The sequence below is a fragment of the Amblyraja radiata genome, chromosome 28 (genome assembly GCF_010909765.2).
Source record: "Amblyraja radiata isolate CabotCenter1 chromosome 28, sAmbRad1.1.pri, whole genome shotgun sequence".
Taxonomy (NCBI): domain Eukaryota; kingdom Metazoa; phylum Chordata; class Chondrichthyes; order Rajiformes; family Rajidae; genus Amblyraja; species Amblyraja radiata.
The window spans coordinates 2,743,547-2,757,979 of NC_045983.1; the positions used below are offsets into that span (position 1 = coordinate 2,743,547).

A 14,433-nucleotide genomic window follows, 5' to 3' on the forward strand; every position below is an offset into this window, starting at 1 on the left:
AATGTACGAGACCGAGACTGCTTGGAGACTTGCTCGTCAAGAGGAATCTTTTAAGCTGGAGCCAAATACAAAAAACAAAACAAAGTGTGGAGTAACTCTGCGGGTCAGGCAGCATCTCTAGAGTACATGAACAGGCGACTCTTCTTTCAGTCTGAAGAAGGGTCCCAAACCTAAATGTCACCCATCCATTTTCACCAGAGATGCTGCCTGATCCAACACTTTGTGTCTTTTTTTGTAAACCAGCATCTGCAGTTGCTTGTATCTACACGGAGCCATAAGTCGGAAACGCCAGTGGCAAGATCCGTATGTAGTTTAACAATTAAACTTGAAACAAAATACAGCCGAGTGTTTGTGGCATCTCCCCAGTCGTACCCTCGTATGGTGTAGGCACTGGAGAATCGCGCATTGAGAGTCCTCGATTCATCCCAGCCTCCATGAGATCGTAGCTCCGCTTGACGCCGTGGAGCTCTAGGCCTGTCCTGGGACTTCTCGTACCCTCCCGTACATTCTTTGCAGCTGTTGGGATGAAGAACAATGTCAGATGAATGGGAACATTGTACCACAGCTTCTTATCAATGCCAGAAATGACTGTGCAAATACACGCATGTTTTGAAACATCATGATATAACTCTTTTGCTTATTTTGTTTATCATCATGTGTACTGAGGTACAGTGAAGAGCTTTATTGTTGTGAGCTACCCAGTTTAGTTTATTGTCACAATACTGAGGTACAGTGAAAAGTTCTTTTGTTGTGTGCGATCCAGTCAGCATAGACTATATGTGATTACAATCACGCCATCCACTGTATATAGATACAGGATAAAGTGAATAACCTTTAGAGCAAGATAAAATCAAGTAAGATCCGATTAAAGATAGTCCAAGGGTCTCCAATAAGGTAGATGGTAGGTCAGGACCGTTCTGTAGTTGGTGATAGGATGGTTGTTACCTGATAACAGCTTGAAAAGTGTCCCTGAATCTGGAGGTGTGTGATTTCATACTTCCATACCTATTGCCTCATAGGAGGGGGGAAGAGGTAGTGTCTGTGGTGGGATACATCCTTGATTATGCTGGTGGTCTTGAAAGAGAGTTTTAAGCAGTTATAGCTAATGCTAGAATAGATGGACAAGACCTTGTGTTTGCAGGTGAGTGATCATGCAGTACCCAGAGGGGCATCTGGATACAGACACTAAATGCTGGAGTAACTCAGCGGGCCAGGCTGCATCGCTGGAGAAAAGGAATAGGTGACGCTTCGGGTTGAGACCCTTCTTCAGACTGAGAGTCAGGGGAAAGTAGAGGTATGAAAATGTGCAAAGAACAAAGGAATGAAAGGTATGAAAAGAACAAATCAGAGCCTACACCGATGACCAAGGAAAGGTGGAGTCCACAATGGTGCATTGTTGGCTGAGGAAGAGGTGATAACAAAGGGATATAATCAGTGAAACTAGCAGAACAACTAGGGTGGGGGAGGGACAGAGAGAGAGGGCATGCAAGAGTTGCTCATCAGTATTGATACGGCTGGGTTGAATCTTGCATCTGGAGTGTCAATCTAGCATTAGATATATATACTAGACTAAGTGGGACCCGTTGGGTCCCATGTTCACACGGGAGGGCTGGTCCCCCGACGCAATATTCCACCTCTCCACCAATTCCACCTCTCCACCAATTACTTCAACCCAAACAACCATTCGCTGTGCATTTTTACTTCAACCCAAACAACCATTTGCAGTGCATTTTTACTTCAAACCAACCATATTTTCATTTTCAAACCACATTAAGGGCACTCACAGTTGAGTAGAAGATAGATGTGGAGCTGGAGTATCAGGCTGGGCTCAGGGAACATCCAGTTGGAATGCATTTAGTGTTTACTAATGCAAACAAATTATCAATCCGGAGTTTGTTTTTACTCAATAACTATGCGATGTGCTCTGAATAATCCAATTGCAGACAGCATCGGTCTGGAGTGAGTATCCCCTGGCACAGATTGTCATTTCGAGTGAGATTCCAATGGGCATGAAGACTCAGTCTGGGGTCTGGCTATTCAATGGGATGGAATGAGCATGGAATGTCAGTGTCTGAGTGAGCATCCGATAGGCATGGGCAGCAGTCTCGTGCTATCAGGTATTAGTGAGGTGACAGAGGTACACAGTGCCAGCCTGGAATGAGGGTAGATATTCAATGGGCATGACGATTCAGGCAGGACTGAGGACGTATCTAACAGGTGATGAGTGAGCATTGATTATATCAGACGGTTCTGGATGAGTGAATACACTATGGGCAAGGAATGTTAGCCAGTGGGCATGCAGCCACTGTCTGGTGCCAGCATGGATTGTCAGTGTGGTGGCAGAATCCACTCAGCAGGAGCAACCGCTGGTGTTCATGCCAGTCCGGAGTGCCAGTGGTGTTGGTTAGTAGGTTAATTGTCTGATGTACATTGCATCTGGTGTAGAGGACTGATAGTGGGGGGGGGGCAAGGGAAATTGATGAGGGGTGGGCAGGATATGAAGGGGGAAATGGTATCAGTGTCATGGCCTGCTTCGGTGCTGTGTGAGCTTGAGTGTAAATACCGAGGGTCTGAAGAGCAGAATGATAAGCGTAATGACCTCTAGATCCCTACTTGAGCCACGACAAAATTGGAAGCAAAAGGCAAACCAGATTGTGCGGTGAACTTGGAATTCCATTGGGCTGTCAATAGAGAGCAACTCAAGAAATTATTAAGTAAAATGATAGTGCATGGCATTGGGGGTAATACATTGGCACGGACTGAAGATTGGTTATGGAGTAGATAACATAAATGACAAACAACAGTAGATCCTGCACCGATACCTGTCACACCACTGGTCATAAACCTCGAACGGAATGATAACCTTTCACTGCACCCTCTGTCTCCTTCCACGCAGAGAATTTTGTATTCAATTGTCTAGCTGTGATCTAACCTTCTGGACCAGCCTACCATGCAATACGCTAACAAATGCCTTGGTTAAGTCCATGTGGACAATGTCTACTATCCTGTCCTCATCAATCCTTTTTGCTATCTCTTCAAAATACTCAATCAAATTGGAGTCATCAGTGAACACATGCACAATATTTTAGCATTTAAGCTTCTCAGAGGAACATTAGTTTCTACCTCTCACTAGAACCTGCAGTAATATAAAAACTGGAGGCCATTCTCCATCCCTTCGATGACTACTATTCTAGATGATGACTGATAGATATTTGAACGTCAAGGGAGTCAAGAGGTATGGGGAGAAACTAGAAGACTGCTGTTGAGGCCAAGATTGGTTCAGCCATGATCTCACTGAATGGCAGAGAAGGTTCGAAGGGATGATTGCAAGTTGTTTCCTGCACATTAATCCATTCCCCCTTGACATGTTGTATGTGCAAAGAAATGAGATTGCAGTCTGAAGGAGGAAGATTTGGAGGAGTCATGAAACTGTGCTGATGTTTCTACAAAGACACACCATGAAGAATAATTAAAAAGTATGAACTTACTGTCGTATGACAATATGTGGCCACTCTTACTTTCATAGATGACGTGACCTTTGGACATTGCCTCTTCCCGGGACTGCTCGGGGCTGCCCAAATCTTCACTCGCCAGTTTGTTGATTGCTCCCTTTAACAGCGCATCTGCAGCGATGCCCTGCTGTGACAAGCCCGGGGTGCCCTGCAAACAAAATGCATTCCCATCTCATTCTCATCATTTTCTTTGCTGTGAATTTGAATCACCACCTCCTTTAGACTTTAGAGGGTGGTGTGTGTATGGAACAAGCTGCCAGAGGAGGTAGTTGAGGCAGGGATTATCCCAACATTTAAGAAGCAATTAGGCAGGTAATGGATAGGACAGGTTTGGAGGGATATGGACCAAATGCTGGTAGCATTTGTGTTGCTGGGACATGTTGGCCGGTGTTGGCAAGTTGGGCCAAAGGGCCTGTATACAGTGCGGGAACAGGTCCTTTGACCCACCGAGTCCGCACCGACCAGCGATCACCCCGTACACTCGCGCTATCCTACACACTAGGGACAATTTTACCAAAGCCAATTAACCAACAAACATGTACATCTTTGGGATGTGGGAGGAAAAGTGAAGGACCCGACGAAAACCCACATGGTCACAGGGAAAATGTACAAACTCCATACAGACAGCACCCGAAGACAGGATCAAACCTGGGTCTCTGGCACTGTAAGGCAGCAACTCTACAGCTGCGCCATTGTGCCACCCTTTCAGCTCCTCTCTGCTGGCCCAGCGCTGTCGTTTCAGACAGGTATCGAGCAGAGAGACCATTTTCAAATATTTCACGGCATATTTGCCTGAAACACGGAATATTCAGGAGCAACTCTCGCTGCCAAGGGGGAAGCAAGTGCAAGTTCACATTTATTGCCACATGCACCAATTAAGGTACAGCGGAATTTGACTTACCATGAAGCCATACAAACAAAAGAGCACAATACAAATTGAATATAACATGAACATCCACCACAGTGGAATCAACATTCTTCACAGGGGAAGCATTAAGAGCAGAGCAGGGTTCCCACTGCTGCAATTGTGCACAACCTACAAATCGATAAATCTTCTCCGCTGACAGAAACCTGAAGTTGGCTCTTGGCTTTGCCTGCATTTCTGTTGCTGAAGTCAGCAAGTCTGCCTGTTCTTTAACTGGTGTGAGGCCTGATGTTACCAAACCCACTGTACATTCATTCAATAGACTTCAAATTAATCTCTGGTCATGGCTTTGATCGGTCTCCAGGTACTGCCGTTAGATTCCTGGGCTCAGCCTCCCCATGGTCACACCAGCGCTCACAATCATCCAGTTTGCATGTTGCTTTTAGTCACTTAATATGCAACATATAAGTTCCTGTATATTAATTTTAAAAAGTCGCCACAGAATTAATTATTCATTGCCCTCACAGGGAGACTCTGGGATGGGTGAGGGTCAACTCAGAGGGAGACGGGGGGTCGACCCTCACAGAGGGTCCCTGCAATGAGGAGGGTCCCTGGAGTGTGGGTGGGTTGTAGGAGGTCGAGTGGGAAGACAATAGGACATACCTGAGTGATGGAGCCGCGGTACGAAGGGGGTTCCGCAGAGACCTTGCTTATTGGGCTGCATCTTGTCATACCTGTGTCTTGGATAGTTGCTATTTGCCCACCTGTGGGAAACAAGAGGATGGTCATGCTCTTCTCTGTGACAACTGCGATTTGTCAATGGTCTTTGCAGATAATCTACCACGTCATCCACGTTCCCAGCGCAATATAAACCTGTTGCCATGAGTTAGGAAGTGATTTTCAGGCATCCCGATGGGAAGTTGAGCTCATTTGAAGTCTATTAGACAGTTTAGCAGCATGGCTCAGCTGTCAGCTGGTGACCACTGTTCCTCATGAGGAGTGAACAGTAAGCCTGGTTCCAAGCACAAGCCTTCTTTAGTTTTAGCGACACAGCGTGGAAACAGACACTTTGGCCCACCGAGTCCGCGCCAACCAGCAATCATCCCATACAATAGCGCTATCCTACACATTACGGACAATTAACAATTTTACAGAATCCAATGAACCTACAAACCTGTACGTCTTCAGAGTGTGGGAGGAAACCGGAACACCAGGAGAAAACGCACGCAGGTCACGGGGAGAACGTACAAACTCTGTACATACAGCACCCGTCGTCAGGATCGAACCTGGGTCTCTGGCGCTGTAAGGTAGCAACTCTACCGCTGCACCACTGTGCCATCCTTTATAGCATTACCGGCACTGCAATGTCTACTTAACTATTTCCAAATCCAATCCATCATGCAGCTCGCTAAGGCCCAAAGGAGGCAATGTATTGCCAGGAAGCTGCTTCAATGAAAGAACCTTGAAATTACTGTTGAAATCAGGATGCGTCGAAGCAAGTATTGATCACAACCACTTCCCCGGGTTTCCACTCACTGATGCCGGCTTGAGTTACGGCAGCTAAACGTGCTGCCCTCTGCTGACCTGAGGCTACGTGCAGAGAGCTCCCAGTGACTGCCAAACCAAACAGATCACACGTCATCCCCTTCATCCCTGGAGTAAACCTGCGAACCTTCCCTGCACTGCCTTGACTGCAAGTACATTGTTCCTTACACCATAACCATACTCAATACTGCATGTGTGGTCTCACCAGCACCCTGCTAAGTTACATCAAGACATTATTACTTTTATTCCCCATACCCATTTGCAACATTACTTTAGCCTTCCTAATTACTGATTATGCTTTCATGCCAACCCTTTGCTTCATGCACTGGGACCTCCAGATCCTTTCATACAAACATTTTGCAGGCTCTTCCCATTTAATTCGCTTTTTCACTCATTTATTATGGACAACATCCCATCGGGATGGAGGGTTATGGACGGGAAAGGAATGGAGGGTTATGGTCTGAGTGCAGGTAGATGGGACTAAGTGAGAGTAAGTGTTCGGCACGGACTAGAAGGGCCGAGATGGCCTGTTTCCGTGCTGTAATTGTTATATGGTTATGGTTACTACACTCCACCTGCCAATTTATTACTCATTCACGTTCATCTAAATTCCTCTGTAGGCTCGTTCTGATAAAAGTGAGGAAGTCATGTTGCAGCTTTATAAAATGTTGGCTATTTAGGCAGTTCTGGGCACCCCATTACAGGAAGGATGAGGAGGCTTTGAAGAGGGTGCAGAGGAGGTTAACAAGGATGCTGCCTGGATTTGAGGGTAATAGCCACAAGGAGAGGTTGGACAGACTTGGATAGTTTAGCATCAGACGCTGAGGGGAGTGATAGACGTATATAAAATGATGAGAGGCATAGAGAATGTAGACTGTCATAACTTCCCCCCCCCCCCCCCCCCAAGGTGCAATTGTCGAATATTTGAATAATTGAGTTCAAAGATGGGAGGATGAAAGTTTAAAGGAGATTTACGAGGCATTATTTTTTTACACAGAGTGTAATGTGTCTGGGACATGCACCCAGGGGAGGTGGTGGAAGCAGGTAAGATAGCAACATTTAAGGGGCATTTAGAAAGGTACATGAACACACCTAGTGAACGGAGGGATATAGACCACAGAGGCAAATTGTATTTGTTTAAACTAGCATCATGGTTGGCACAGACATGGTGGGCCAAAGAGCCTGTTCCCCTGGTGTTCTCACAACTTGCGAACCCACAGTTTTAGCACAATCAGTCCCTACATCCAAGTCTTAATGAAGACTGCAAATTGTTGAGGCTCTACCACCACACTCGTGGCATCCACTAATTGATATCCTGACTGTCTTCTGTTGGACAACTAATCTCCTGTACTCCTAATATATTCCTACCAACCCTGCATGCTCTTCTCTTCTGCCTTTTGTGTGCTATCTTATCAAATGCTTTCTGGAAATCCAAATGAACAATGTCTCCTGGTTCCCTTTATCCACCATGTCTGTTCCATCTTCACAGAACTCCAGCAAATTTAAGCTGGAAAGAGTGCAGAGAAGATTTACAGGGACGTCACCAGGACTTGAGGGCCTGACTTATAGGAAACGGTTAGGCAGTCTTGAACTTTATCCTTGAAGAACGAGGGATGATCTGATAGACATGTGTATAAGACCATGAAGGGAATAGATAGGGTAAATGCAAAGTCTTTCATCCAGAGCTGAAGAATCAAGAACCAGGAGACATAGTTTTAAGGTGAGTGGTAGAATATTTAAAAGGAACCTGAGGGGCAACTTCTTCACGCACAGGGTGGTGAGAATATGGAACGAGCTGCCAGAGGAGATAGTTGAGGCAGGTACTATAATAATATTTAAAACATTAGTATAAGCCAACAACATTTAAGGCATTTGGACAGATATATGGATAGGAAAGGTTAGAGGGATATGGGTCAAAGGTGGGCAGATGGGACTAGTGTAGATGGGGTATCTTATCAGCAAGGGCAAGCTGGCAGAAGGGCATGTTTCCGTGCTTTATGAATCTACCACTCAAATTCGTTAGACTTTGTCGATTGTCTACAAACCTGCCCTTCTATCTCTCGCCGGTTGTTGGAATGTGTGTAGTTCACCTCAACAAAGTAATTGCCACTTTTTGTCTGCTATAGAGAGAATGCAGTGAATGTCTACAAGGTTGGGACGTGGGATGCAAGAGGACCACTCCATCTTGCAGGCTCGTTGCAGCAGAAACCTGGAATTTGATCGGAGCCATGGAGTACTTGTAGGTACTTGTGGTTTCAGCATGTGGAGGGGCAGGATTGCGCATGTTGTGATTGTAACCAATGCTTTCAGAAGAGAGACCCTGAATTCACTGTCCCCTTACCTCTCACCATGTTTGCCTCATAGGCTGCCCTGGACAGCAGGCCCTCAGGCTGAGGGTTATGGCTCCTGGGAGAGAGCTCTTCTTGTTTAATATACTGTAACGAACCTGGAAACAAGCACAAAACCGTTTCAAGCTAACTATTTAAAAAAAATTATGTGAATACAAGAGCAGGAGATTTGACTCCAACTTTATAAAGCTTTGGTCAGGCCCCAGCTGGAGAACTGCGTGGTGTCCTGGTCACCACTTGGAAGGATGTGACAGCACTGCTGAGGCTGCAGAGGAGACCCACTGGGATGTTGGCAGCAATAAGAGTAGCTCAGCTATGAGGAGAAGCTGGAAAGGCTAGATCTGTTCTCTGGAGTGGAGAAGGTTACGTGGGGACATTATTGAGGGTTACAAAATGAGGGATATTACAGGTCCACCACTGATTTTCTGACAACCTTGGTTCCAGAGCCTTTCTGGATTATCTGCTTTGCTGGACCAACGAAGGTCACCGCCTCGGGGCGCACAAATGTCAGCCCGCAAAGTAGGCCACGGAAGTCAGCCAAGGATATAGATCAGCCGGCTCCGGCCGGGCGGAGTTCCACAGCACTGGCTGCAGGCGGTATATTCGACCAGAAGTCCTGATTAGGTTGGGATCGGCCACCTCACCCGGCCTAGGCGTTGCATTTTCTGGGGGAGATTGTGTCTGGATTAAAGGGGGTGGGTGGGCCAAACCACCAGTTGTTAAAAAATCGGTGGTTAACCTGTATTGGAGTAGACTGCAGGAATCAGTTCGCCATATCAGAGACAGATAAGGAAAGAGAACATAGATTTAGAGCAGGGGTCTCCAAATTATGGCCCGCGGGTCACATCCGGCCTGCCACAAGATTTTATCCGGCCCGCAGCATTCCATGCAGCGGGCTATTTAGCGAGTTCTGTGCTAGCGAGATAAAACAGCGCCCCCACTTCCCCCGCCCCTCCCGTCTGATTGGCTGCCATCACAATCTTTTTTCCCCCATCAGGGACCCGACATCCACGGGTATGTTTTCCTCGGTAGTTTACATCGAGACAGATATAGAGATAGAGAGAGAGAGGCAGAAAGAGAAAGAGACAGAGAGAGAAAGAGACAGCGAGAGAGAGAGAGACAGCGAGAGAGAGAGAGACAGAGACAGAGAGACAGAGAGAGAGAGAGAGAGAGAGAGACGGAGAGAGAGAGATGGAGACGGAGACAGAGACAGAAAGAGGGAGAGTACTAGATTTTTACGATATTAACCACATAAAGAGATAAGAGGTTAGTGCAGGTCAGTGCAGCTGAGGTAAAATACCAGCCGGTATCTTGCAAAATACAGGAGCAAGGGGAGAGGGGCTTACTGCTGCTTCTTTTTCCTTTTTTCTTAACCAACTTTCCCTTAAATACCATTAATCTCAATCTTCCCACGGAGCATGCTTCACTTGCTAATTGACACAAAATGATGGAGTAACTCAACGGGACTGGCAGCATCTCTGCAGAAAAGGAATGGGTGAAGTTTCCAAAACATCACCCATTGTCTCTCTCCAGAGATGCTGCCTGTCCTGCTGAGTTACTCCACCATTCTGTGCCTAACTTCAGTGTAAACCAGCAGCTGCAGTTCCTTCCACATGCCCCACTTGCTTATTCATTTGTGAGTGAAGAACATTTTGAAAATGGCTTATTATTTCACAAGAATGCCATGTAGCTTTGCTAAGCAACTGTTGTCCCTTGATCGTTGAGATATTTCCCATTCTCATACTGACCTTTCTGTCCAAGGCATTGTCATAATGAGGCCAGACACAAATTGGAGGAACAACATCTCATATTTTGCTTGGACAGCTGACAATCCCGCGTATGAATATTGATTTCTCTAACTTCAAGTAACCCTTGCATTCCCTCTTTCTTTATCCCTCCCCACCCATGTCATACCAGCTTCAAAGTCATCTTGTTCTCATTGTCTGTACTCATTCTCACACAGCTGACAATGGCCTGTTTCCTTCATCATCGCCATTTTTTTGTATAACTTTCAATATCTCTCTATATCACCGTCTATATCTCTCGTTCCTTATCCCCTGACTCTCTGTCTGAAGAAGGGTCTCGACCCGAAACGTCACCTATTCCTTTTCTCCAGAGATCCTGTTTGACCTGCTGAGTTACTCCAGCTTTTTATGTCTATCTAGCCAGTGACAGTGCCCGAAATGGATATCAAGTGGAGCTCACCAGGTTTCACGGGTTCCTGTTGCCTCGGGAGACCCAGGGAGATAGAACCCACGGCATTTTTCACAGCTTCTTGGCTATAAGATACCTGGCTGTGAGGTGGTAGATACACGCCTGGAGCTATCTGAAATGGAAAAGAAACATTATTTTCAATCGGCCATATTTGCTAAAACACATATTCCATTTAATAGTTCAACATTAGCTGAAGGGCTAGCGAAAATATAACTTACCGCAAGATGACATAAGTTGGTTATTACATTTCTCAAAGGTATCTACTCAAAATTAAGGCATCGGTTCAGTGGAAGTTCAAATGTTAGGCTACATAATTTAATGTTTTTAAGAAGGAACTGCAGATGTTGGAAAACCGAAGGTACAAAAGTGCTGGAGAAACTCAGCGGGTGCAGCAGCATCTATGGAGTGAAGGAAATAGGCAACGTTTCGGGCCGAAACATTGCCTATTTCCTTCGCTCCATAGATGCTGCTGCACCCGCTGAGTTTCTCCAGCACTTTTGTACCGTACATAATTTAATGTATCTTTCAAAATCTAAATATTAGTTCTAGTGCTCAAGGTTTACTGCGGTTTCAAACACCCATATTTCTCGAGGGACAGCTCAGTTTTGTAATGGACTGAAGTAGTTACATTGCATTAATAAAGTCCTCACATTCCCATTGATGGGCATCTTTGCAAGGGAGTGATGGTGGGTGGCATGCATGTGTTTCTTCTTCAGCTGTGCATCTCTGCAGACTTCCAGGTCTTGACTTTCAACCTCAGAAACCTTCCTGCCCAGTCAATTCTGGCTAGTTTATTAATGCATATTGTGTACGTCGGCTTTAACTATCAGTACTATGTTGGGAGTGACCAGGCTTGCTGTATAAATATTAGCAGCCTCAACATGCTTTCCATACCACATATATTTTTACAGGGGCTGTTCTCTCTCACCCTTAGCTACCTCACTGTCATATAACAAATGCAAAGATCAATGTTTACAGAAATTGAAGCAAGTAGTTGAAATGTCCATACCTGTAACCGACTCTGGCAGACTGCTGCATCCATGTACTGCTGTAACGAGTTTAAAGACATTCTCACGTGGCTGCATTCATTGCCCATTTATTCATGCCATTGCATTCAAATAGTTTCTTTATCATACTAAATGATTAGCAGTTGAATACAACATGTTGCATAAGGCTCAAAACAAAAAGTGGAATTCAGGGCACCCCTCCATAATGGCGATTGCCTGGTCCCCGAATGTATCCCATTCCATTTCCCACCCCTGCATTCAACCATCCCTTCCCAGCACGATTCCCATCTTCTCGCCTTCCATCCCACCACACTCCATGAATTCCAAGTCATTCAAGACTTGCATGTTCCCGGTTAGGGTGAAGGGCAAGGGAGGCAGAGGTAAGGACCCCTGGATGACTAGAGATATTGAGGCAAGTATCAGGCGTAGGCAGTTGGGACCAAGTATACGTGTAGGAAGGAACTGCAGTTGCTAGTTTATATCAAAGATAGACATAAAGTACTGGTGAGTCAGACAGCATTTATGGAGAAAAAGATTGGCTGCCGTTTCTGGTCAGGTTCGGATGAAGGGCCAATGTACCGAAAACCTTCTTGACCACCCTATCTTCCTGTGACATCACATTCAAGGAATTATATACCTGCACTCCTAAATCTCCCTGCTCTACAACACTGCATAGCGCCCTGCCATTGTTATATAGTATTTCCACATGCTGATCTAAGTCCATCAGTCTCCTTAAAGGATGCAGTTTAGCCCACTAGTCCTTCCATGTGCCTTATCATGTCCCCGTCTGCTCTGCCTGCTGAACCTGTTGGTTTATCCTTGGTCTAGGGTTTAACCTACCAAGTCACATTGGCAATACTTCACCTATTTCTTGAACTCCTCTCCTCCTTATTCTGTGCCCTAAGGTTTTAGTTACATTTACCAGGTTTGGTTACATTTAACTTTTTCTGATGAAAGTTTATCAACTTGAAACATGAGCTCAAGATCGGTTGGTTAACAGGAAAGGCTAAAGTCAGACTTTGCCTTCCATCACAGTGAGGAGGAGATTCACTGTGATGGATGTTTGTGTAAATTGTGTTGTGTCTTGAAGTGAGTAGACAAAACCTTCAGGAAATATGGGGGACACCCACAGCCCTGAATAAAATGCAACCGCCCACTTCAGGTGTTTTTTTTAAACTAAAGTTCAATTCATCTGCTTTTTATCAGAAATGTAGACTTAAAACTTTAGAGATACAGCACGGAATCACGCCCTTCGGCCCACCGAGTCTGCGCCGACCAGCGATCCCCGCACACTAACACTCTCCTACACATTTGAGATAATTTGTAATTTTACCAAAGCCAATTAACATGGTTTCCTCCCACAACCATGTCTTTGGAGTGTGGGAGGAAACTGGAGGAAACTGGAGTACCTGGAGAAAACCCACAAAGTTACCGGGAGAACGCACTAACTCCACACGGACAGCACCCGTAGTTAGGATCGAGCTGGGTCTCAGGCGCTGTAAGCAACTGTGCCGCCCCCAATATGATGTAATGTAATTACAAATGTAATATAACTGAGTCATCATTTGAGTTGTTTTTTCCATGGCAAAGTGGTGCTGTGTGAGATGTCTCCTTACCTGCGAGATGGAGGTTCCCATGATGTATGATGGTTTCTCACAGGGCAGCTGTGGCTTTGTGGAAGGGATGAGTGGAGGAGGGGAGGGAATGTTGGATGGTCTTGTTGGTCGGGTAATCACTATCTTTCCTCCCTCAGATGTTTGCATCACTTGATGTGGAGCAGGCTGGAGAACTGCAAGGTGAAGCCACAAATGCAATTGTTCAGAAGTAAGCTATTCTGTGCAGCGACTATATCCATAAACTGCAGCCAGCGTTGGAGACCCCACATATAACCCCACATTAATGTGTTCTTCTGTTTTAGTCATGTCTCTTTCTCGACTCTTCCATCAGCTGCTTTATCTGAACTCTACCTGCTGTCTTACCTTTGCGACCAAAATGACATGGGAATTTGTCACATATAACGAGATATTTATACAATAACAGTTTATACTCTCAGCTTGATTCTGAATACTGAGATCCATCTTCAATATAGTGACAGATGCAATAGGGGAAACATCACAACCAATTTCTGCACAGCAAGGTTTCTCAGATAACATAAATAATTTTCTTCGGAATGGTATGACATAAAGGTTTTGGTTCAATGCCTTTGCTGTATTTCAACGTGATCCCATGAATTGCATGCCCCAACATTTCCCATAACTGTATCTCTCACCTACCCAATAACCCCCCTCCCCCCCATCCCCAATTTTCCTACATAGGGGCAAGTTACAATGGCCATTTAGTCTAACAGTGAACATTTCTTTGGGATGTGGGAAGAAATTCTGGGTGGGCGGCGCGACTCACGTCGCAGCGGCCTCTGCAGTCAGTCTGTCTTTTTTTATTTTTTGTCTTGTTTAAATGTAGTTATAGTGGGGGGTTTTTTTTTAACTGAGTATGTGTGTGGGGGGTGGTGGGGGAAACTTTTAAATATTTTCCCTGTACGGAGAACCCAACTTTTTCTTTGTCGGGTCTCCGTTGTCGTTGGGGCCCAGCACCGTGAGCGGCCTCCAACCGGAACGACCTGGGGCTCCAGTCGCGGTGCCTGCGGACTTACCCACCATCGCGGAGCTGGCCGAGTTCGGAGCGGGAGGAGCTGTGGTGGCGAGCTGCTGCGGCCCGACCCCGGAGATTCGGAGGCTACAATCGCAGGTCTGGTGGACAGTGACACCGGGAGCATTTCGGGGGTTCCGCAACGGCGACTTTTCCCGCCCAAGTTGCGGGGTTGAAAAGTACCTGGAACAGGGCCTTACATCGCCCGGCGCGGCGTTAACGGCCGTGGGACTTGCTAGCGCCCGCCGGGGGCTCCAACACCAAGACCCGGAGCGCAGCCTTGCATCGCCCGGCGC

At 46.0% G+C, this 14,433-nt stretch overlaps 1 protein-coding gene across 3 annotated transcripts in view; it reads right to left on the bottom strand.

The window, feature by feature from the left end:
• ncor1 (nuclear receptor corepressor 1) overlaps positions 1-14,433 on the bottom strand; it is a 180,616-nt gene that overhangs the window by 58,323 nt on the left and 107,860 nt on the right. For all 3 annotated transcript variants that reach the window (XM_033045584.1, XM_033045581.1, XM_033045583.1), the window contains exons 25-31: positions 13,108-13,280; positions 11,494-11,532; positions 10,476-10,596; positions 8,264-8,368; positions 5,041-5,141; positions 3,489-3,660; positions 373-516 (exon numbers count right to left, since the gene is read on the bottom strand). In XM_033045584.1, coding sequence (XP_032901475.1) covers positions 373-516; positions 3,489-3,660; positions 5,041-5,141; positions 8,264-8,368; positions 10,476-10,596; positions 11,494-11,532; positions 13,108-13,280 — 855 coding nt within the window. The remainder of the gene's footprint in view (positions 1-372; positions 517-3,488; positions 3,661-5,040; positions 5,142-8,263; positions 8,369-10,475; positions 10,597-11,493; positions 11,533-13,107; positions 13,281-14,433) is intronic.